The sequence below is a fragment of the Mastacembelus armatus genome, chromosome 15, assembly GCF_900324485.2.
Source record: "Mastacembelus armatus chromosome 15, fMasArm1.2, whole genome shotgun sequence".
In the NCBI taxonomy this organism is placed as follows: domain Eukaryota; kingdom Metazoa; phylum Chordata; class Actinopteri; order Synbranchiformes; family Mastacembelidae; genus Mastacembelus; species Mastacembelus armatus.
The window spans coordinates 17,905,652-17,930,162 of record NC_046647.1 but is presented as its reverse complement, the minus strand read 5'-3'; the positions used below and the strand labels follow the sequence as shown (position 1 = coordinate 17,930,162).

General features: G+C 40.8%; 1 protein-coding gene across 2 annotated transcripts in view; it reads right to left on the bottom strand.

The window, feature by feature from the left end:
* Window positions 1-20,379, bottom strand: part of akt3a (v-akt murine thymoma viral oncogene homolog 3a) — a 47,999-nt gene extending 27,620 nt beyond the window's left edge. For both annotated transcript variants that reach the window (XM_026309426.2, XM_026309427.2), the window contains exons 1-2: window positions 20,124-20,379; window positions 15,574-15,999 (exon numbers count right to left, since the gene is read on the bottom strand). In XM_026309426.2, coding sequence (XP_026165211.1) covers window positions 15,574-15,619 — 46 coding nt within the window. In that variant the 5' untranslated portion in view covers window positions 15,620-15,999; window positions 20,124-20,379. The remainder of the gene's footprint in view (window positions 1-15,573; window positions 16,000-20,123) is intronic.
* Window positions 20,380-24,511: the final 4,132 nt, after the last annotated feature.

Below are 24,511 nucleotides of genomic sequence, written 5' to 3'. Positions count from 1 at the left end.
TAAGTACCTGAACATTTGAAAAAGAGAAACATCAAACTGGAGAGGAGAAAAGAGATGTACTGACTCACAAAATGGATGAGGATAAAGAGAAAGTTAAACTGATAAAACTATTATAAACTGGCAGTGATGACTGGCTTGCTGGTCCAGGTCCAGTCATTTCTCTGAGTCAGTTTTGTGAGGAAGTGTCCAACCAATGGAAGCCTGTGGCTGGCCACTTCATCTCTCAGCTGTCCAGTACAACTGAAAACATTTAAGCAATCCTTCTGGCTGGGCCTAGACAGCGCGTACATGTGAGTCTGGAGTGTGTGTTTGCGTGTACATGTCCACTGGGGGGGGGGGGAGGGGGCAGCCAGGGGTGGCACAGACGGAGAGAGGAGATGGACAGTTGTCCACACACACCGTTCCAACAAACATGTGCACACAGATACGTGCACACACAAACTAACACAATTCTGTTTCAACTGTTCCAATCCACCGAATGATCCAATGGTGTTCTGTCAAGCTATCCCACATTGGCCCTGCCTGTAATGAGTCCAGCGAGCTCTCCCACTCTGGACAGCTTGTCTGGGGAGCCACATGTCTCTAGTTTGGACTGCTGGAGAAAACAGAACAGCCGGTCTCCTTCCCACACCATCTCTCTCGGACTCCTCACTTCAGTTTCATTTAGTTTCCTGCACAACTTTACTTTTCCCTTAAGGCCAATTAGTAAATACAACACTACACAATGCTTAAGACAACAGGAGTCTCTTGTTTCTTGTTAGAACGACAGGATATCGGTAATACAGGAGAACGTGGGTGATCTGAAAGATCTAATCTACAGAGAATATTTAGAAAGATAAGTCCATTTTGAAGGATACTTAAATTTTGCATTAAATTTGTTCAAAACACAAACATATACCTGTGCAGCTGTTCTAAACTGCTCTCTTGATACTGTCGCCCTTACTTATTGATAGGAAAGCAATAAAAGAACCCTAGTTCAAAAAAATCTTGAATAATGAAAGATACAGAAGTAATTGCATTTCAGCTACAGACAACCATATCCACTGGTAGAATGGGGTAAAGGTGGCCACCCTCCCCCAGTTGTGCGCCCCTGAAGACCTTTTATTTACAGCTTTTTTGTTATGAGACACAAACGAAGGATTAAAAACTAAACCCAACTTTTTAAAGTTTTGCTGGAACTTCTGGGAGAAATAAATCTTGTTGGCACATCTTCCAGTTGCAGCTTGTGGATTTAGCAGTAAGAGGCAGAGATGAATCAGCTGTGACTGTGTCTGTTCCAAGCTTTGTGATTGGACAATTACAACAACGCACTGACTAACTGTCAGTCAATTAGTGGACTGATTAACTATTCATTTCAGGACAGGGGGGAAAGGGGAGAGAATATGAGAGAGAAATGCAAAGGCATAAAACAGGAGACAGGTACAAATGGTAAAACTGAACTTCAGCCAGCAAGACAGAAATGAGTCACATTAACTTGTACAAACTTCACATTCTCTCTTGATCACTCTGTCTTACACTCATTCCTTCAGGACACCAGCATACCTCTACTCTCCTACTTCATTGGTTTCCACATTTCAGCAAAAGCAGGAAAAACCTTGATAACAATTAAATAAATAACTCTAACACTGAGCTCACCAGCCATTTGTTAATCAACCCAAACAGGGATTTAATTTAATGCTTTGGCCGAGGCAGGAGCTGATATGCAGATGGCGCAGAGACGGGGCTGTGCGACTGGCACTCTGGGAACTGGAGGGGTGGTGGGTGATAGTGTATAGAGGTACAGGGAGGCGGATTGAGACAGACATACACAGCAGCTCACCATTAAGAAGAGGAATGTGTTGTCTGGCCACATAACACACACATTCACCACACCTTTATGTGCTGAAATTATTTGAATAACTGCTATTATTGAATAATCATATGATCAGATCACCATCAAATCGTGGACCACAGTTTTCATAAAAGATCAGTCTTTTAAGTCACAAAACTAGCAAACATGCTAAGAATTCACCAGTCACAGCTACTAAAATGGATGGATTACCTGCTTTTCCCTGTTTTGTACCTTTGTAAATTTATCATTTTATGGTTTGAGTCTCCTTGGTGGACATTACAAGCAACCTGAGAATGTCACCCTGGGCTCTGCAACTTCAATCTTCATTATCTGACATTTCATTGGCCAGATTTTGACTCACTCAAAAAAAAAAAATCCTGATTAATCAACATTAAAAAAGAAATCTTCAATGTAGTGTTGCATGTTTAAACTGCATTAAAATACAACAGACTGTACAGTTAAGTTAAAGCAAACAGGCTGCAAATATTTGGTAAATGTAATAAAGCCCTTGTAAGCAGAGTTCAGTGAAATGCAAATATCTCATGCAGCAGTATAGAGCTACAGCAACAACAGGGTGGGCCTGAAATTAAATGAGTGACTGGCTACTGGAGGTGATCTTATGGACTAAGGTAAAGGCACCTCCAGAAAGGGTTTTGTGTTTGCGAGCATTAAGAGCTCATACTTGAATAAATGCAGTTATGCATTGGGAGGAAGGTGGGGGAGAGAGATTAGATGAACACCAGGCAGGTAACTAATGGGTAAAGGAAAGGGGGAGGTGACTGTGTGCAGCAGAGAGGATACGGAGGGTTAAGAAAGTGGGGAATTGCGTGTTAAGATGCTTAAAGAAGACATCTGTCAGTGTCTGTCCATGAGTGATAGAAGCAAACAGGAACCATGTTGGATAACTGCACAGAAAACATGCAGTCCAAGAGAAAGAGTGAAGAAAGATGGATATAAAAAGACCTTTAAATATGCTCTACAGAGTCTCTTTCATGTGTGTGTGTGTATAAGGATATGGCTGTGTGCATGATCCCACCCCAAGCAGTTCTAACTCCAGTCTGCTCAGACATCTTAAGGTGAATCCTGGCTCCTTACAGCCAATCTACTTACAGTGCATTATACTCATTACGACGCTGAGGCTGGACTGGTATTAGTATGTTTTTTTGTGTGTGCATGTGCATGAGTACTTTAAATTCAGTCACCATCAGACTACATAGAAGGGGAGAATGCTGTCTGTAAAAGTTCAAAAGCCATTTTCCACCTGTGTAACAATCATCCAATACTTAATGGGGGGAAAGATTTAAAGCATCAAAAAATAAATTCAGTTTGTAGGTTGAGCACTGGGTAATTATACAAGCCTGTGGCTCATTCTGCAGGATGAGGCTACAGCAGCCTAGAGATAAAGAAGATGCTAGAGTGAAGGACAAGGGAGAAGATGTGGGCAGAGCAAGAGACAGCAAGAAAAAGTGAATGAGAGAGTGTGTGGTTAAAACTGTGACAGTGACAGAGAGCTGGGACAGGGCAGGGCAGCCAGATTGAGTGGAAACCCATGGGAGTGTGCACATCCCTTGGGGGCTACATGAAAATTTCACCCAGCCAGCTGCACACAGCCAGAGCCTCCTGGTAAGCTGTGCTGGATGCACATACACACACCCATGAAAGCTGCCCTGGTACCCCTGTGCTCTCCCAGCTGGTACAGAAGGAGACATGCTCATACATGACATATTACAGGTTCACAATACTGCAAATACACCAAAAACTCAAATTCGGGGGGGGGGGACACAAAACTAAATTACTAAAATTAAACTTAAGACACAAAACAACCCATTTTTCTTTAAATTTTTCATTTTCTCTTAGACAGATTTTTATCCTGTTTTTTCGTGTTCTTTTGACTTTATCTTGCAGTACCACTACAGTCCAGTAGATGGTGGTGGCTCCCTGGAACACAGTGGCCACTGCTGTAATGCTGACGGAGCTGCAGAGTGACTGACGGATACACAGCAGCCACCTCTGATTCTAATTCCCCTCACAGCACTGAGGGAGTCAGCTTAAATCTGGATGTGTGTATGTGTTTATATATGAGTGGTTGTTCATGTGTGTTGCTGGGAAAGAGGCAGGGTCCGCTGCTTCCTAAAGCACCCTCGGATTAGTATGGTGTTAGCATATTACCATCTTAGCTGGAGGGCTGTTTCTCATGACCACCTGTGCCTGACAGGAGTCTATGGCTACTCAGTGACTCACCTACCAACACATACACATATACATACACAGACATACAGGCCACTTAGTTACAGTGACTCCAAGATTATTGTCTTTATTCATTACTGTTAACTACTTTTTGTCTCTGTACATGCTCAGGTCAACACCGGTCTTCTGTGATATTAGCAACTAAAGGGATAGAAAGCCAATTACACAGAAAACACTTTCACTGTATAATATCTCATTACAATAAAAGCAAACTATTTTCAAGGTATTAAAACACACCAGCAAGTACTGAAGAACTACCATTTTTGGACCATTTGATAGATCCCCCTAAACACATCATTTTGACTGAGAGACAGAGTTATCTCTATGTCTACAGAACCCAGAACGGTGTCATTTAGAAAGTGTAAAACTAAATATGTACAGGTAATACAAGGGATTTTGTAATGACCCTTCTGTCCTTTCATGCTCTTTGCTCTTCTGTTTGTATGGGACTGTCCTGTGAAGCAGGAACAGTTAGTGGCAGTACTGGGTCTGGTATGACCTCCAGTACAGTGCGTAAGGCTGGATCCACCTCCAGTCTAGTACCCACTCTTCATTTCGCACATTGCAGAGTGCTGGCTTCTGTTTTTGCTCTTGCAAATCAGCCCATTTGCACTCATCCACTTAACACAACACTGATTCCACAGACCTGCCAAACTGACTGGTTGTATTAATGTAAGGCATAGTTTGTTTATCCCAAAGAGAAGGGAGCACAGTTCAGTTAGATGCCATGCTCAACATGCCATTGTAAATACAAGGACTCATCTATTCGAGTGTCTTCTAGCCTGTCAAGAAGGTAGGAATACAATCGTAGCTAAGCAGTACAAAAAGCTCTTGCAGACAAACACCCAATAACATCAGGAATGCTATGCTATTTGAGTTGAGAATGCAGTGGATCTAATTTGATTGAGAAAGGCACACACAGCCAATGAACAGCCTAATCAAATTGCAGTGATTGCTGGTACATTGTCTGTCTCCGGACTATAGTACAACTTGAATTCTAACTTAAAAAGTACCATTACTTTCAACTATGGACATATATTTTTGCTTTTAAGCAGAACAATTTGTCTATGTGTATTTGACTACAAATAACCTAGTGTCAATTGATGGATATACAAGAATGGTACTGTTTTCATATTCACATGACTATAAAAATAATGGAACCTAACCAGTTATTAACCTCTTTTTATATTCAGTAATTTTTAGATTCATATTGTGTAATAATCATCTCGGGGAGGAGTGAGTTTCATTGAGGTTTTCCATTTAAACCTGACATTCATATTCAAACTCTATTCTTTTTGTTTGTCTCAATGTATGGAAGAACTATCCAATCGGACGAACAGAATAAGGCAGCTGGACCAATCGGTCAATGAGAATAGCTGTCAATCAGAAAAAGAAGAGGAGGTTCAAGCAACAGACACAGCTGTCTGCCTACCACAAACAGGCAATAAGGAGTGTGTGATTGTGTGTGTGGGTCTGTAGTAGGCTTAACCAGCCCAACCCTTCCCAGTTAAGCAGTGGTGAACAGGTGCAAAGCTTTGTGTGTGCATGGGTGTATAAGTCACCATTATTCCAGAGTGGTTGGCTCTGTATTATTAATTCAGAAATGCTGGGGCTGTGGGCAGCAGCTGGCGTTAATGTGTATATATTTGTGGTTGTGTACGTGGGTGTGGACACAGTATGTGGGTGTGGACACAGTAAGACCCTCTTGGTCTTTTGTGAGTCCCCCCCCAACCTCCTAGAGCAGCAAAAAACATTGTGCTGTATGTCGCCCTGTCTGCCTGTAAACCTATACACAAGCGCATGCTCACAATCAGTATACTCTGTCAACACAAGTGTATAAACACACACACGCGCACACACACACACACACACACACAATAGGGCACAATAGCCCAGCAGGCAAGAGTAAACAATCAAGTACTATACCCCAAGTACTGTCAAGTGCAACCCCTCCCCCCAAACGCCCTACACACAGACCTCCACACACATACACACCAGTCCAGCCTTGCCTCGCTGTAAAGGATCCATTCATGTGTTGCAGTGAAGGACCGACAGTAAGTGCTCTCAACCTCACTAACTGCTGCTCTCCGCTCTCCCTTCTGTCCTGCCAAGCTACCTGTCTATCAGTCTGCCTGCCCAAGTCTAAGCCCATCTGTCTGTCAAGGTGCATTCACACTGTGCATTCACATTTGGAGCAGCTGACAAACTCAGGATTATTTACACCTTAACTTTTATTTATGTGGACAGGTGAGAGCAATGCCAACAAGTAAGCAGAGTATGACACCTATATCTATTCAAACATTTCCCAGTAAAGGGTTTGTTGGAGGAGGCAACAAAGAAACACATAATCTTAAAATACAGATCAATAGAACTGTTATGGGTTTATGCTGCAGTTAATTATGCTTGTAAAGCAGAACATTACAAAACCAAACAAGGGCAAAGCACAGCCTTATCCAATTCCCTCACAGTCAGTCATGCTCCATCATGCATAACTAACATACCTAAGTTAGAAACTAGAATCATATTTATTTTGGCTCAACTGCTGCTAACCTCCCTGGTTTTTAAGAAGTTTACCAAAACACTGTCCAATAAAAGAGCTCCTTCCAAGCCCAGGTGACTTTTGCTTACAAGACACTGTTTGCTTGTGATTAGACAGTGAAACTTCATGAACTGCAGAGTCTGAAGTACCAAAATCACAGTGTGACTGCAATTAGTGACTGTTTGCCTGTCTGTCACACCCTGAGGTGACAGACAGCTCTATATGCCAGTCCATGTCAGACAAGCACGTCTCCTTCCCTGAGAGCTGGAGTTTGTCATGCTATAACGTCTGTCTTTCTAAGAGGCTGTTTTTGACAACGTCCAGGTCAGCTGGCTCTCATCAGTCATTTGAAGTTGTAAGAAAATTCAAAAGAATCTCTTATTCTTAGAATGTGCTAGTTTGCATTCCTTAGAAAAATAAGTTGCAACCAAAGCACATAGCAAATGCAGTTATAGATGTCCAGTGCTGCTATTATGGCCTCTTGGTCAAGATCAGTTAAATGCTTATTACAATACAGCATGAACATGTAACAGCAAAGTGAGGGATGTTCTGTTTTGAAAGATGATAAGTCTGAGGTTTTGAGCCTCACACAAGGCTAAAATATCTTTCTATCAACAAAGATCTTTTTTTTTTTTTTAGGGCTACTTTCTGCTTAATGAAGGTTGGACTAAAACCTGCTTCAGTCTATCCTTGTTATAAACAGTAATACATGCTATCTTCTTAAAATGCAGAAAAGAAAAAAAAAACTCAGTTTCAGTATTATCATTAAACTATACTTAAGTATATATGCAAAACTCCCAATATTGGTGCTCTCTAAACTTGCCAGATATTTAATGGGCCAGCCATGTTCCAGGTCTATTTAAACTCAAGCTTTGTGTAGAAACACTCAATCCACAAAGCAATATCTGAATATGGCAGATGTTCGTCCCATTTTCTTCTGTTCTCTCCCTCCACCTCCTCTCATACAACAGCCTGCCATTGGATCTCATGTTCCAGCTGCTATGCAGTGAGACATCTGCACCTGACTCACACATCTTTCTTTCTTTTCCATCTTATCTTTCCTCTGTCCACACAAACAAAAACTTGTTTTCATCCCTCATGTGGGAATCTTAGATTGACTTACAATAATTTTCTGGAGAAGTACCATAACCATAACCTTGCCTAAACCTAAACTCTAACCTTATACTGTTTTTAAACCAAATTGTCATCCTAAAAAATTATGTACATGATGGGGACCAGCATTTGGTCCCCACAAAGATGTTAAGTCCACAAAATGTGTGTGTGTAAACAGGTTTGGGTCCCCACAATGTGAGTAATACTAGGCACACAGCCACACAGTGACCCACAAAGACAGAACTCTTTTCTTGATGACAGATGGCAAGTCAACAATTGTACAGCGCCAGCCTCTCACCACACACACATATACACACACACACCACATGCACACACAAACACAGAAACACCAGCTCCTTGTCCTCCTGTCCCTTTGTGCCCAATCCCCTGTCAGATGTCTTGATTTGTTTCTTACAGCTGAGTGTTTGTGTTTGCGTTTGCGCGTGTGTGTGTGTGTGTGTGTCTCTTTACCTTGGTATATTAAGCAGTAGTTTAATGAGAGCTTGGTGAGGAGTGGGCCCCAGCCAGTGAACCATATGGGGGACATTTAGCCCCCTCAGAACACTGAGCCAAGCCTCACTGACATGATTACCACTGCTGTCCACTGCTCCACACTAGTGTCAGATTGAAAACAGGGAATTTTATCATGTACAGCTAATTAATGACTGGAAATTGGCAACCAGAGATGGAAGAGACTGAGGGAGGATGAAAAATTCTGTCACTGTTTGGTCTCTGAGACTCTGAAATGTGCATACACACAAGATGTGCATGCAACTACACAAAAACACAAACAAAAAACCATGTAAAATGATGAAATGCTTTTTTCAATGTGTGTGTGTGTGTGTGTGTGTGTGTGTGTGGCAAAGCAGGCTGCAGCTAGTGGCTTAGTTAATGATGTCAGGGCCAGATTACAGGTGAGAAGATATAAATAGACTGACTGTCCCTTTAACCTGATCATTGTGACAGACATGCAGCTAAACTATTAAATCTGACATAAAGGGAACAAACTCAAACTAAACCCACTAAAAGCAGTCCACAGTAGGCCATGTGAACAAAATGACCAAATGTTTCAACAGGTTGTCTCAGAAAACGAGCCTTCACAGGCTAAACTAACAGTAGTCTGCTTGATATTAATGGTTGCTGTGTCTTATTTGACAACCATCACACTAGGCAATCAATTCAGAAACACTAAAAATCACAAGTGCCTGCAGGAGCTTCAAAAGCTGCTGTCTTCAGGGTGTCCCCATAAGCCTCAATCTGTTCTACAAACAAGGCAACACAGTGATTTGTCCTACAGTAGCAGAGTGAGAAGGACTAACTGGTGTTTTAAAGCAACAGTGGTGGTCCAGTTTCCCTTGGCAACCAGATGCAGACCAATGTCCATTTATAGATTTGCCCCTGTTCATAACTATCCGTTTTGTGCCAAAAACTCACTATTTGTATCATTCTGCTCAGGAAAATGAGAGGTCAACAAGTTAAATTATGTGTTTAATTAAAAATTATTCAGTCAGCATCACAGAATAAATCTGTGCCAAAATAGCCAAAAGAACCAGTTTTTAGGGAAACTACATTTTGAAACACTGAGATGGTAAAATCCTACAAAAGACAGTAATCAGTTACAGTAAAAACTATTTCTGGAATATCATTCTAAAAACTTTGTAAGCAACATGCAGACAACTTGTACCTTGTTATCAGGCTAAAAATTATTTCTGAATCAATGTATCACACAGTGTTTATATATTTTTTTTTTAACCAAGACTGATATCACTGTATATTTGATTATCTATAGTGCTGCACCATGGGGACTCATGCCTCTAAACAGTATTTCTCAAAAATACATTGTACTCTTTTCTAGCATTTGAAAACAAATGCCATTTTAGGATCAATTCAGTGAGAACATTGTGAATCAACATTATAACTACTTCCACAGCCGAAGAAAAATCTTAAAATACCTTATCAAATGATCACACTCTGTCGTGTCAGTGCTGGCAACCAACACTTATACTAGCTGTTTGCCACTAGACATTAATCTACTGGCCTAAATCAACCAAACCAACCCCCACTCTAACCTGTCTCCTCTAATCAAACCAAAGCCTGTTCCAACCAGTCCACAATACCTCAGGATGTTAGTTACATATTACCCGTTTAGTCTAATCTCATTGCTAGAACACTTAAACATAGAATCGGATTTCAGTTTAAATGCAAATTGGTTTAAGTAAAGACAGAGTTGCTGTAGTCAATATATCAGTTGGAAGTACAACCAAAAAATCTAATAGTTTCCCATGAAATTGCAGTGGAGTTAGGTGGGCGTTTGGTAATAAAACAATGTTTATACCATAGAAATTCATAGTGCATCACCTGTTTGTTGTTGCATTTGGGTTACAACACTCAAAGGTTATAATAAGATCAAATAAGATTAGATTAAATTATGACATAGTATATTAATTAATTAAAAAAAAGAGATGTAGCATAACATTAAATGACATCATCCTCTGGGTGATAATGGCTATAATTAAATAATAATGGCAGCAATAATCTTCAAAAGTGTTGATGTGTGAATATATGCACATGTATCCATCCAATGACAAAATTTATGAGGTCAGCATTTCAATGGCTAATGGTCACAGACTAATCTCATTTAAACCTTTCTTGTCACTCCTTCTCTCTTCCTCTGTCCAAGTTTTTCCTCTGCAGTGATCGGCACTCCATTCATTGATCCATCCATTCTTTTACCCATGACTGCTTCACTCTACATTAGTTCATTCACTCAACCATCCATTAATCCATCTCTCTGTTTGCATGGCCTTTACAAGGATGCTTCCTACCACTTACACTGATCTTACTGGCTGACTTAGAGAGTTGTTTTGCTTCAGGGCACTGGATTTCACATTATATTTGAAGATTCTGAATTTTCTTTTTAAATACATAGCAGTTTAAGGAAGTCACAACATTCAAAATAGCAAGAAGATGGGAAATATGTGAAAAATATACCAGTTAGTTAGTCAATTAGTCACACTAATGCCAGCACAGCACATCCTGAAATGCATTGACCACATAAAGACATTCTTCTCTGCTGCAGCCTAAATTGGTGACTTTGTCACATAAGTTCAGATTCTTGACTAGTGCTAGAATTTTTGGACTTGAATTTATATTTAAGGTTTAATTATCTGAATACTCTACTGAATATGTCTGCAAAAGAAATCATATTCACTTAAACTCAAATGTGACCAGTTGCTGTCTTCTTATGTATGTTATCCAACTGTATTTCATTCAGTGTGTGTACCTGCTAGTTGCAGGTTATCTTCTGTACTGGCAAGTTGTCTGCCTCTGTTCTGTGCTGGCTGTATCTGTCACAGACTATTTGTCTCTCTGCCCGTCTTTCCTGTGCTGTTTGTCTGTAGGCTCTGCAGACTAGTCTGTCTGTTTACACCTTGCTGTTGGTCTGTCTGACTGTCTGGCTGACTGCCATTCTCTGCAGTGTAGAGTGAGTCATTCTTAGGACAATGGAGACAGTTTGTAAAGCCACACTGAAGCGTACACTTCCTCCGGATGTGCAAGAGGATGCCATTCATAACAAAGCTTGCACTGTCTGCTTGTCTGCTAATGCCCTGTATACTACATACCCTGTATGTGAGTTTGAGAAGCACAGGGGATACAAAGAGTACAGGGAGATACATTTACAGACAGAAAGAGAGTGAGAATTACAATAAAAGAGGCGAGTTGTGTTGACAGGCTCTACAGCAGCGGCAGGACAGACAAGGAGGAGAGTAGAAGGGCGACACAGCAGACAGTGGCGGCAGCAGCAGCAGCAGCGGCTGTTGATTGATATCAGAGATCTGGCACTGCCACCTGATCTAGCCAGCCAGCCAGTCTCCAGAAACACTGAACTCACTGAACTCACTGAGCCAAGATGGCTACCTCACTGCACTGCACCCAATGAATCCCACAGCAGTTTAACATATAGAGTATAGCACAAACTGTCCAAAAGGAATTAAGTTGTAGAGATAGTGAGCACATTTTATCTCAGTGTCTATCATACAATCATGGCAAGATGCACTGAATGACAGCTTGGGACAATATATTTTCACATATCTATATCAAAAATATAATGGAATCACTTCCTGACAGTCTCAATAGTAAAAGAACCCATACTGTGGGATTCTGCATTTTATGGATTTAATTTGGTAACAAATAACATATAGACATGAGGAGTAAGAGTAGAGCAGATCTCAAGATGCACATCCACAGTAAGGTATGCAAAGAAAACATTTCAATGTGTGGGATGGTGCAGTGTCATTTCTTACTTATGTAATTGAATAATGTCTGATGTAAAATCACATTAATATGAATTTGTAATGGTGTGAGGTGGTTAGCACTGTTGCCTCACAAAATTCAATTAAAGACAGCAACTTCCACTGCAGCTTCCAGAAAGAACAAAAGAACTACTCCCAATCCCCAACCTATGTAAATTTGTAGTGGATTTTCCAGTGTCTTTTACTGTATGGTCATGGCAGATTTGCATTAATAATACCATGTGTAAAGGGCTTTTAACCTCAAACATACTTTAAACCTTCATTAGAGCGGCCACAGAAGATTTTTTGTAAATTGGTGTAACCGATTTAACCTCAACTTTAACCTGAATGTGTGCACTGACCCATTGTAAGAACTGCTTTGTCAAAATTAAAACGATGCTTAGTTTTTCTCCACAACATAAGAAACACACAACTTGTTCGACAAATGCAATTGCGAACTGCTATAGCCTATTATCAAAACTTTGTGACATCGGGTATGGTTGATTGTTCAAAACCTACTGGGGATCAATATCATTGATCCTATGCAATTTCAAAAATTAAACTAATAAGACTTCTTCCATTGTGATTATATCTCAGCTGATTAGTAGCTTTGTAGAGAAACACTTCTGGGGGTTAGACGGTCTAAACGATGATGGTGTTCTCCCTGTCTCTCTCCTCCAGTGTTTCTCCTCCTCTCTGCCATCTGTTGTGCTGACTGCTGTGTGGGCTGATGCTGGTGGAGGAAACAGTATCCTCAGCTACACTGGCCGACTGTGACCTCTGCGGCCTCACATGGGTTGAGAGAAGGTAAACTGCTGACCTAGGCAAAAGTAAAGTTCACTTCAAATTCTGGTTTTTAAGGTGCAGTAAAAAAATGTAACTTCTGCAGACTGAATGGAGAGCAACAGCTGATGTTCATCAACAAACAGCATTTAACACAGAACAATTACCCTTCAAGGCTGCCCCTGTAGCTCATGTCATCACCAGATTTTCGAACATCTTTCATCCAAAAATCTTTTGAATCATTTAGTGTTAATAATTCAGAACAGAATGACACATTTCAAAATATTGGTTAAAAATTTGGTGTGCTTCCAAGTCTGCTGCTTTTAAATGTTTATGCACTGTTCCTTATTCACAAAGATCCAGAAATGATGCTGCTAAACACACTCCCCTCTCTGATTTAATGAAAGGAGGAAGGAAATCATCACCACAGTACTGGGCAAGTGAGCAGTGAAAGAAAGGCTGGGTCATCTGAGGACACACTGTACTGTACTTTGCAGAGATGATCATCCTGAGGTTCGTCTCTGTGTTGCAGGATGAGGATTAACTGGTGGTAATGAGCAAACCTTGAGTTCATATAATAGGTAGAAATGTTTCCTCTATGTACAGCTCTTTTATACCTGAAAGATGTGTGAGCTGTACATCACACACAGCAAGTCCTGAACACCCAGTCCATCACCAGTAGAGCACATGTGAAATACATGTAAACACATATTGCCCTGGAAACAGAAACATTATTTTGCTTTTAAGTATATGGAAAGAAATGCTTAACAGCTGTTTCAGACAAAGATGTAACTAATTATTCCAACCTAAAATCAACTAACCAAAATGCAAACTGTTTTAACAAATATTCACCTGGATACACAAACAAGAATTGAAAAACTATATTACCATGACATATCCCATTACTAACATGAAAATAATCTGATATTTTACTGCTCATTTAAAATGCAAGGTTTAATAGGCAAACAACAGACAAGAACTTGGCAGTTATTTAGATAATTGCTGACATTCATTTTACATTTTTCAGTTTAGCTTGGAGGTATCTGAGAAACATGAATATGTCTTGTCCTGTCTTATCTTCCCAGCTATTTCACCAGCCTTTCTTTGTAATCTTCCACTCATTCAGTCTTTTTGTTTATTTTTTGAGTCACTGTTTTCATATTTCTCAATTGAAAACTATATGCATTTTTGTTAGAGGAGTTAGTAAAGGATCTTCCAGACAGTCAAATCAAAACTAAATATTTTCTCATCTGTACAAAGAGTTTGTATGTGTGTGTAGAGGTTTCACTACTGTTCTCACTCTCTCTCGCTGCTGCGATTCAGTAAAAAGCTGTCTAATGACTAAGACTGCAGTCTTTGCTGTATCACGACCTGGGCAGTGAGTCAGCACCCCGACCCTGCTCCTCTCTGCACACGCAACACAGGCAAAGATTTAGCATATGATGCAGACAAACATTCATATTCCTGACACAAACACCTCCCCGCCTTCCCTACAACCTCTATCTCTCTGACACACCAACGAATGCTGCTAGCACTGTGTCGTGACTGGGGGCGATGTGTTCCTCTTAATATGCACAGACGACTGTCTGAGGATCACACACGCATGCTGGCACACACAGACAAAAGACCCTGCCCTCTATTTCAGCATTACAGAGTGGTTACTGTTGGCATATGTGTCTGTGATAGTGAGAGTGCATCCACTGTACGTAGTAAGGAATACTCTGTAAATACAACATGTTCTCCTGCTGTGCCATAGTGTTTGCCTACACTACCCAGAAGCCTGCTCTCTGTTATGTATCGATGTCACTTCCTGTTCAACAGTTTGTGTTACACATTCCTAGACACCATCACACCGAAAGGAAGATGATGCTCATTGGCTTAAAGTCTGGAAATCCCCCTTGTTCTACCCCTGAGGTGCACTCTAAAAACACACATTTAAATATACATGCACTTATACCTGGAGTAATCAGCAACAGCAGATATACAACCCCAGGAAATATCAATTTGTTAGAAAAAATATAAAGCCATAAAGAGCCTTACAGTTGGCAATATGTATATAGAGGTACAGGACTGTATATCATTTTGATAGCTTCTGGTTCAATTCAGCACTATGATACAAATTATTTTTCATCTTCCCTTTATGTACTTCTATGACTTTTTTTTTTTTTTTTTTTGCTAATTCCCATTCATTTGGCAAAAAACAGCATGTGCTATTGGTGTCCCTTAACTCCACCCAACCAAGCATTCAATGTCATGTCATATGACCAGTGACACCATTCATGATTTTCTACCAAGTTAAGACAACCACACTAAATAACACCTTAGAGAGACAGAGCGAACTTAATCCTATAGACCACTATTAACACTAGCTCCACAGAATACTATGCACCAGCAGGGTAACTACAGGCCTGGGAGATCTTATTAACCGAACACATGCAAATACATGTATATACTGATGCACACACTTTTTCCAGACACAACCTGACTAAAGTACATAGAGGCTTAGCAAACAAACAAGTCAGACAAGCTCCTAATAAGGAGACATATCCCTGTGAGGGCAAACTCACATATGTATACACTCGCACACTAAGCAATCAGACATCCATGTGATCATACACACTCAATCGCAAACACTCACATCCTCCCACTGGCACATGTGGACAGGCACGGCCAGGCCCTCAGTCTAGACAAGAGGCAGAGAAGAAGAGGATAGAAAACAGAGGCAGGAAGGAGGGGAGAAGAAGAAGAGATGTATTGAATGTACTTACCCCGTTTTTGGAGCCATCCCTCTCTAACGATGGTGACATCGCTCATGGTTCCTTCACGCCGAGTCTGATGCCGCTACACGCCTGCTCCACAGAGAGAGAGAGGGAGGAGGGGAGGAGAGGAGAGGAGCGAAAGAGAGGGAGAGGAGGAGAGGAGGGGGGGCCGGCTCTCCCAGCCTCCGCGTCACTCTCCCTCCCTTCCTTCCTTTCTCGTTCACCCTCTTATTCACGCAGTCTCTCTCTCTCACACACACACACACAGAAACGCTGTGTGTATGTGTACGTGTGTGTCGTTTTGCTTCCTGTTGTGGCTTATCTCCCTGCCTCCCTCCCTGCTTCTTCTTCTTCTTCTCCCCCTCCTCCTCCACTTCCTCCTCGTCCTCTCTCGTTCCCTCTCCAGACCTTCTGCCTCACCAGCAGTGAGTCAGCCTGTAAAGGAAGTAAAAGGAGAAAAAAAAATAAAGAAAGGCATGGGTTTATTTTTCTCCTCCTCTGCTGCTCCCTCTCTTTCCCTCTAAAGCTCTTTTATACAACCTGACAAGACAAACAACTAGTTATTGTGAGGACAAATGCTCCCTCCCCTCTCCCACCATCCAATCATACACACAGTTCCTCTTTCTATCTCTAGCACTTTCTCTAGTAAACAGGATGAATTATTGCCATGCTCTTGATAAAGCAAAAACTGACCTTGATTGCCAAACAAATATCTTTGAACTCTGCCTTTCATTCATTCATATACTTTTTCTGGTGATCAGGTTGTGCTATGCATAAAAGTCAGCCTACCTTTCTGTGCTCGGTATATTTCTGCATGCCAAATTATTTTGTCAACGTGTGTGTAGGCTGATTTGTCTGACTGTATGTGGGAGGTGGGAGAAGATCTCAGGACTGTGGAGTAGGGCTTGGCTATAAATAGCAACAACGGGAGTTAGGGATGCTCTCACACTCTTTCTCTCTGCCCAAATCTCTGCACCTCTCTGTCGTCTCACTCCCACTCTCCCTCCCCTCTCTCTCTCCCCTCTCTGCATAGCTGCCGCGTTCACCTCAAATGCACCCTACTACACTGTATTACACAACACGCAACAACGGCACACTGCTCAGCTTGAATGGAGATCAGCACTACAGCGGCTAGGTTAGCAGTCAAAGCTATCTAGCTGGAAATCAGTATTCAGATCAGCTAGTGTCTGCACTGGTGCCGACACTTGGAGGGACTGCAGAGTCATAACGAAGGCTGGAACAGACGCCCTCACACACAGACGCCCTCACACACACACAGACGCCCTCACACACACACAGACGCCCTCACACACACACAGACGCCCTCACACACACTCTCACACACACACACACACACACACACACACACACACACACACACACACACACACACACACACACACACACACCCCCTAGTAAATGGAATGAAGCTATTTTCAGTGTTGAGACAGCAAAGTAGTGACCAATCTGAAATCAGATGAACAAACGCAGACTACAACTCTACAGTTGTGCTTTTGGTTACAAGTGCACTTAGTTAAGATCTTTTTTTTTAATTTATGGTCTGTATGTGTGCCAAAATGATAATCTTGATTTCTCACATTTAATAAATTGATCTTTCCCCCATCCCAGCTCTAATACAAAAGCTTTCAGTTATTAACAAGATGTTTGTCTCTGATAAGGAAAAATCAAAAGAGGCTATCATATGCCTTTTCAGACCTCCAATATTGCTTATTCAGATTTTAAACATTTAAACTAGTTTTGGACTTTAATTTTTAGAGAAAGTTTGTTATATGACTACTTGTGTTTAGATCATACTTTCAGACTTCAAAAATGCATAATTGTAGTATGGACACTGAAACTTGGATGATGGATTTAGAGAAAAATTCAATGATACCAAGTCCTAGAAATTATGTCCAAGGTGATTAAAGTCTTTTTTTATAGGCAGTGTACAATTCTGGATTAAACCTTAACACTGATCTGCACTGATCACAATTAGTAGAGGAGAAAAGAGAAGATGACAGGATAAGATGGAGGAGGAGGGGATGAGAGGGGATGAGAGAGGAGAGGAGAGGAGAGGAGAGGAGAGGAGAGGAGAGGAGAGGAGAGGAGAGGAGAGGAGAGGAGAGGAGAGGAGAGGAGTGGATGGAAGGGGAGAGGAGGGGATGGGAGCAGAATGTCCAGACAGTGGCAACCCCTTTTCAGCAGGGCAGCTGTTGCTATGGAGATATCCACTGACATGATGAACCAACAAACCAGGGGAAGAACCTGCTAGACAACCTTTATTATACAATAACAAGGCAACAAGAAAGACAAAAAACAGATAGTGAGAAGGAAACACGGAATCACTGAAAACAATATCCAGAGAAAAAGAGATATTCAGAAATGAAAATTAGAAGGCAGCAACCAGACAGGGACCATTAAACAGTCTAGATGTATCAAGCAACACTGCAAGGCAGCAGAGCTGCCAAGTGGGAGGGCCCACTGGTTGTGAAAGTGTTTTTCCCAATACTGTATTGCCATTTCAGTTTTTCTTCAAACAACATCCTCAGTCTTACTGAACACAGAAAGACTGGAGACTCCCTGACAATGTAGCAATCCACTAGGTTTATGTGTGGCCACCTCCAGTCACGACAGCACATCTCACCTCACTTCACCTCTTCTCACTCCAAACTCTATCCTCACATAAACCCTGGCTAGCATCAGGAATCCACAGTTCGCTTCCTAAAAGGCAAGCCAAGGCTCAAGTATTACAATCCACTAACACAGAATGCATTTCGACCACATTTTCAGTTGTCCATCACCACGTCTGACAGAGCAAGTACACTTCTATCTTAATCAATATAGCTGTCTACACACACAGGCTAATGGAGTTAAGAGCCTGCAATTCACTAGCACTGTCCATACTAAAAATTCAAGTCTATTTTCCACGTTTTAAGCCATATATATAGTGACTGCCAAAACACAAGTGACCACAAAATACTGCAGGTGCTGAACACATCATGTGTACAAGGAGCTGCAGATATGCTACTTACACTACACAGCCTGAGTGGGCAGGGTGTAAGGATAGAGCAATAGAGTCATTTGAAAATCTTTGTGCTTCGGACTGGTATAATTTGAAATACCCTGATGCAGTACTTGTGAAAATACTTTTTGGTGCCTTACTTTAAGAAATTTAAATGTGTTTTCTGCAGCCATCCTTTCGTTTGACAAATAGAAATTATGTGAATAAGATTACAAAACCGACCAAACATTTGATCCCAGCTGTTAGTACTAAACAGATGTGATTAATCATTTCTGTCTGATTTAATACCAAAAAAGTACATTACTGAGGTGCAACAACCAGCCCTACTCACAGGAGCAGTCTTTCCTGAGTCTATCTAATTCATATCATTATCATTATATATCTCATTTTCTGTCATGAGCCTGACATACCCTCCGAATCACATCTGGCCACCTCACTTGTTCAGTCACAAACATAGACAGGCCTACTTTGCTGTCTATCCCTATTATAGTTATAAAACAATGACATAATATAAAGGGTGGGTAGATGGATCCCCAAAGCATCAGCACTACTGATATAAAATCTTGTTCTGAGTGTTGCATGTTGTGAGTTTTTTAACCTGTCAGAATTAATGTGACCTATAAATACTAGGACACACAGTTAGTAGTCGATGAGGTGTTGATGTCAATTATTTAAGTAAAAGTAATAACACCAGCATAAAAACACTGTTCTACAGAGAAATGTTTGTTCATAAGTTTGCTTAAATAGAAGTACACAGTTATTATAAGCAAAATGTTCTTAAAGTATCAAAAGTTAGTGTGAATTAATGATTCTTTTCTTGATTACTTCATTATTTAATTGGTTTGTAAAACTTCCAAAAATAGTGAAAAATGTCATCACTTACAGCCCAAAATGACATTTCACAATGTTTGTTTTGTCAAATAAACAGTCCAACGGTCATCATTATTAAAAATTATAGAAAATAATTTTTAAAAAAGCAAAAGCAGAAAATACTCATTTAAGAAACCATGAAATGCCTGTCATTTTTGCGTGAAAGCTGTCTTAAACAATTACCCAGAGTTAAGATTCCTGTAGATTGACAGAGGTAATTGATTAGTCACCTGTTTATTCGTTTTACATGAAAAAGTGTATCTAGCAACAGCTAACTTAGTGTGTAAAAGGCACATTATCCCTCTGAATGTAGTGGCATAGAAACATAAATTAATATGATAAGAAAACGCTCAAATAGAAAACAGGTGCCTTAAGCTGCACTAACTCTAATGTTAGGTTAATTCCGTTGCACCACTGCAGCGCTGCATCATCTAGCGTCACGTTGCTAAAACCGACGTTGCATGGCTGCAACCGACGTGTGGCAAACACAACAAAATTAATTTGAAAACATTAACGCTACGCTTAAACAAGACAGGGAGACAGACTGCGCTAACACCAAACACAGGACATCACTGACGTTATCTTAAACAGACATTCTCTAGCTTAGCTTAGCTTTAGCGGGTTTCATGTTTACTGTCACAACAGCGTGGCTACCTAACAGCATTACCTGTAGCGGCAGGTGCGTTGGTACTCCCGTGCACCGGCTGTTCATAAACCGCTAAGGTTATGATTTGTTTTGTTATTTTTGTTTTGTTTTTTCTTCCCCTCTGGGTAGTAGCTATACTGGACTGCAAGCCAAACCGTGGCTGTAACCGAAACAGTCGTTTAATGCATCAAACGGATTTCCGAGAAACTACGAAACGCAGCCGTTACCGCAGCCAACGGCTGATTTGACTTTCAGGGAGGCTTGTGACGTCACCCAGAGAAACGGCACCCCGCCCCCCCTTGCCGTCGCGCGCGCGCGTGCCCGCGCCCATACATGCACGCACGCACGCACGCATGCAAGCGCATAGATATACATTACCGTCTCTACCCGTCCTTCCGTTTTTCGGTTTTAAAGGACTCAGCTCGGAGTCTGGTTCTCCTCCACTCTCTCATCTTCCCATTCCAACATCCCGTTTGTCCCTGTCGGCTAATAAGCCAACCATCGCGAGATTCAGGTGAAGCTTTGAGCACAGGCAGTGAAGGTTTATGGACAGATGGATACAAGGTAAAGTTGCCAGGATGAAAAATGTTTTGTTCAACAACTTTATATTTTTTTTTTTCAGATTGGGGTATCAAATGTGAAATAACACAAGATTTTAGTAAGTTTAGCTCACTGCTTACCTGTCCGGCCCAACTTGTCACTCTTATGGTTCACTCACCACTGTCCTAGTTTCGTTTTCGACTACAGCAGGCAGCTGTTTTCAGTAGATAGAAAAATATTTCCTTCTTGAAATATAAATAGGCAATTTTCTGCGATCATAAACTCTAAAGAAGTTAGAATATTTTGGTTGGGGTTTCAGGGGACAATTATGAGCATTTTTCCCATTTTTGGTATTTTCCATTCTGAACACTCAATTGATTATGCAGAAAAATAAATGCCAGGCATACTGCTAATGAAAATAATTCTTGGTTACTGAATTACAGTTCTCCTATAATGAAATAACCCTACCTTATACAGCAGGTAAATTTGTAAAAGAAAATCCAGCTAATGCGCCCAAATATAAACCAGGAACATTGAGGCCCCTGGAGACTTGGGTTATAAAATACAATGCAGAAGAAACCAGTGGTTCCCCATTAAAAGTTAACAAAGCATGACTCTCCAGTAAATGGACCATTTAATATGATAAATAACCAAAACTCTCCATGTGTTTAATAACCTGGACTCAATTAATTTTCAGTTAATGGAATAACTCAGCACTTGTCAAAACTCTGACAATAATTCAATTCAATTCAATTCATTTGTATAGCACCAAATCACAATACAAATCATCTCAAGGCACTTTACAAAAACAAAAAAAAACCCAACAAATCCCTTATGAGCAAGCACTTGGCAACAGTGGAGAGGAAAAATTCCCTTTAACGGGAAAAAAGCTCTAGCAGAACCAGGCTCAGTTTGGGCGGCCATCTACCTCGACCGGTTGGGGTGAGTGGATAGAGCAGAGAGGTAAGAACAACAACAATAAACAACAAATAGACATTGCAGGTTAGTGGGGCCAGTAGCTGCACATCAGCGTTATACAGCTCCAGGACCGGGGACAACTGCAGAAGGTATAGTGAGAGAACAGAGAGAGACTAGGGGAGAGAGAGAGCACAAAGTTAGTGACATTCAATGGTGGAATATACATGTGAGTGGGGAGGAGAGGAAGAGAGGGGAAGGGAAGGGAGGGGAGTGTTAGGGTAGGGGAGCTCAGTGCACTGATGGTCCTTGGGCAGTCTAGGGCAGTATAACTAAGGGATGGTTCAGGTAACTATATGCTTTATCAAAATGGAAGGTTTTAAGTCTAGCCTTAAAAGTACAGAGAGTGTCTGCCTCCTGAACCCAGACTGGGAGCTGGTTCCACAGGAAAGGAGCTTGATAGCTAAAGGCTCTGCCTCCCATTCTCTGGGAGGCAGAAACTCTGGGAACTCTGGGAACCACAAGTATACCTGCACTCTGAGAGTGAAGTGGTCTATTGGGATAATATGGTACTATGAGGTCTTTAAGGTATGAAGGAGCTTGATCATGAAGGGATTTGTATGTGAGAAGAAGGATTTTAAATTCTATTCTGTACTTTACAGGGAGCCAATGAAGAGAAGCTAATATAGGAGAAATATGATCTCTCTTGCCAGTTCCTGTCAGGACTCTGGCTGCAGCATTCTGTATTAACTGGAAGCTTTTTATGGAGATACTGGGACATCCAGATAGTAATGAGTTACAGTAATCTAGCCTTGAGGTAACAAATACATGGACTAGTTTTTTTGCGTCATTTTGAGACAGGATGTTCCTAATTTTGGCAATGTTGTGCAAGTGAAAAAGGCAGTTCTAGAGATTTATTTTATGTGTGAGTTAAAGGACATGTCCTGGTCAAAAATAATTCCAAGGTTTTTCACAGTAGTGCTGGAGGACAAGCCTATGCCATCCAAAGTAGCTATAATTTTAGAAAAACTATTTCTGAAGTTTTTAGGCCCAAATACAATAACTTCTGTTTTCTCTGAATTTAAAAGTAGAAAGTTACTGGTCATCCAGGCCTTTATGTCAGTTAGACACGTTTGAAGTCTGGTTAACTGGTTTGTGTTAACAGGTTTCATAGATAGATACAGCTGAGTGTCATCTGCATACCAGTGGTAATTAATAGAGTGCTTCCTAATGACATTGCCTAAAGGAAGCATGTACAGGGTGAAGAGAATCGGTCTTAGCACAGAACCTTGTGGAACTCCGTAACTAACGTTTGTGCGTGTGGAAGGTTCATCATGGACATGAACAAACTGGAATCTGTCTGATAAATAGGATTGGAACCATTTTAATGCTGTTCCTCTGATACCAGTCATATGCTCCAAGCTCTATAATAAGATGTTATGGTCAATAGTGTCGAATGCAGCAGTAAGGTCTAGGAGGACAAATATAGAAACAAGCGCATTATCTAAGGCTAGATCGTTGGTGACTTAACAGTACTGTTTTCTGTACTATGATGTGCTCTAAATCCTGATTGAAAATATTCAAATAGTTCATTCCTGTGAAAGTGGTCTGATAGCTGCTTAGCAACAGCTTTTTCAAGGATTTTAGAAACAAATGGTAGGTTGGATATTGGTCTATAATTAGCCAAGACTCCTGGATCAAGACTAGGCTTTTTGAGTAAGGGTTTAATTAGGGAATAAGGCTTACAATTTTTATATTTTATTTCTATGTGAAGCAGTGAAGCAGTTGTGTTAGCCACAAGGATTCAGTAAAGGGTAATTAAGTTATTAAATATTCTTGGTTTTGTCTTTTTTCCTTAGTTCCTTATGTAGTTGTAAAAATATTTTTGAGCCTAACATGGTGCTCAATTAGGGTACCTCTTGGTACCCAGTTATCTAAGCCATCAGGGTCAACATCCTCCTCTAACATGTTTATATTTCAGTATCTTAAGTGGTCTTCACAGCCGGAAAGATCAGACAGCTGCATAACACATGACTGAAACCTCTGCTCAACAGCTGATCAGTCTAGTGTAAACCAAATAGTTCACTTGATATTTAAGGCTCAGATTGTTGATACAATGCATTTTTTAAGTTCTCTCTTCATTTCATGCCTGTATGGTCAGCTGCCATTCAAAAGCTGTGCTTTTCCTCCATTCCACTACCTATTATGTCAAATAATACACTATACTGTATATGTGTACTGTTCTGGCCTCTCTTAACACACATACACATATTGCCATCAGCTGGCCTTTTGCACACAAGCCTGCGTGCAAAGGGGGAGTATGGGCAGAAACCAGCAGCCCGGGAAGGTGCATGTGTGTATGTGTGTGTTTGTGCAGGGGATGCAGTGGAGGTGGGGGCAAAGAGACAGCTTGAAAAGGAAAAAAGCAAAACAGGGGAGACCTTCTGTTGCCATTGCTGTGGCCAGAAGTGTCCCTGTGACACACATGTACACATGCACATAGAAAAAACTTATAGTCAGTTTATCTATAAAAAATTATTCCTGCACTATCAAAATTAAAGTTAAGTGAAACCTGAAGCATAAGGATAACAGCCAGGGAAGCTCTAACAGTAGACAAGGTATCACTACAGATGATTAAGAGTTACAATAAGTGTGTACAACCAATCTAACAGCTCACTTGTGTTTCGAGCTAAATAGAGATGCTGATGTTTATAGTAGTTATAATATTTCCTGTTCACCATCTTAGCTTCATTCATGATGTGGTTGAGACATTTCTTTTTTGTACCAAAATTGTGGGCAGTCCAACTGACCAATTCCTCTAACACAGCAAAACATAGCCTCAAAACAGAGTGAAATTTGCAAAAGGTCTGCAAAAAGGTATTTATTCCTGTTACTATTTTGCCTTTCCTCTATTGTTTTTTGCGTTTCTGTTTTCTTGATTTATTTCCTTTGCT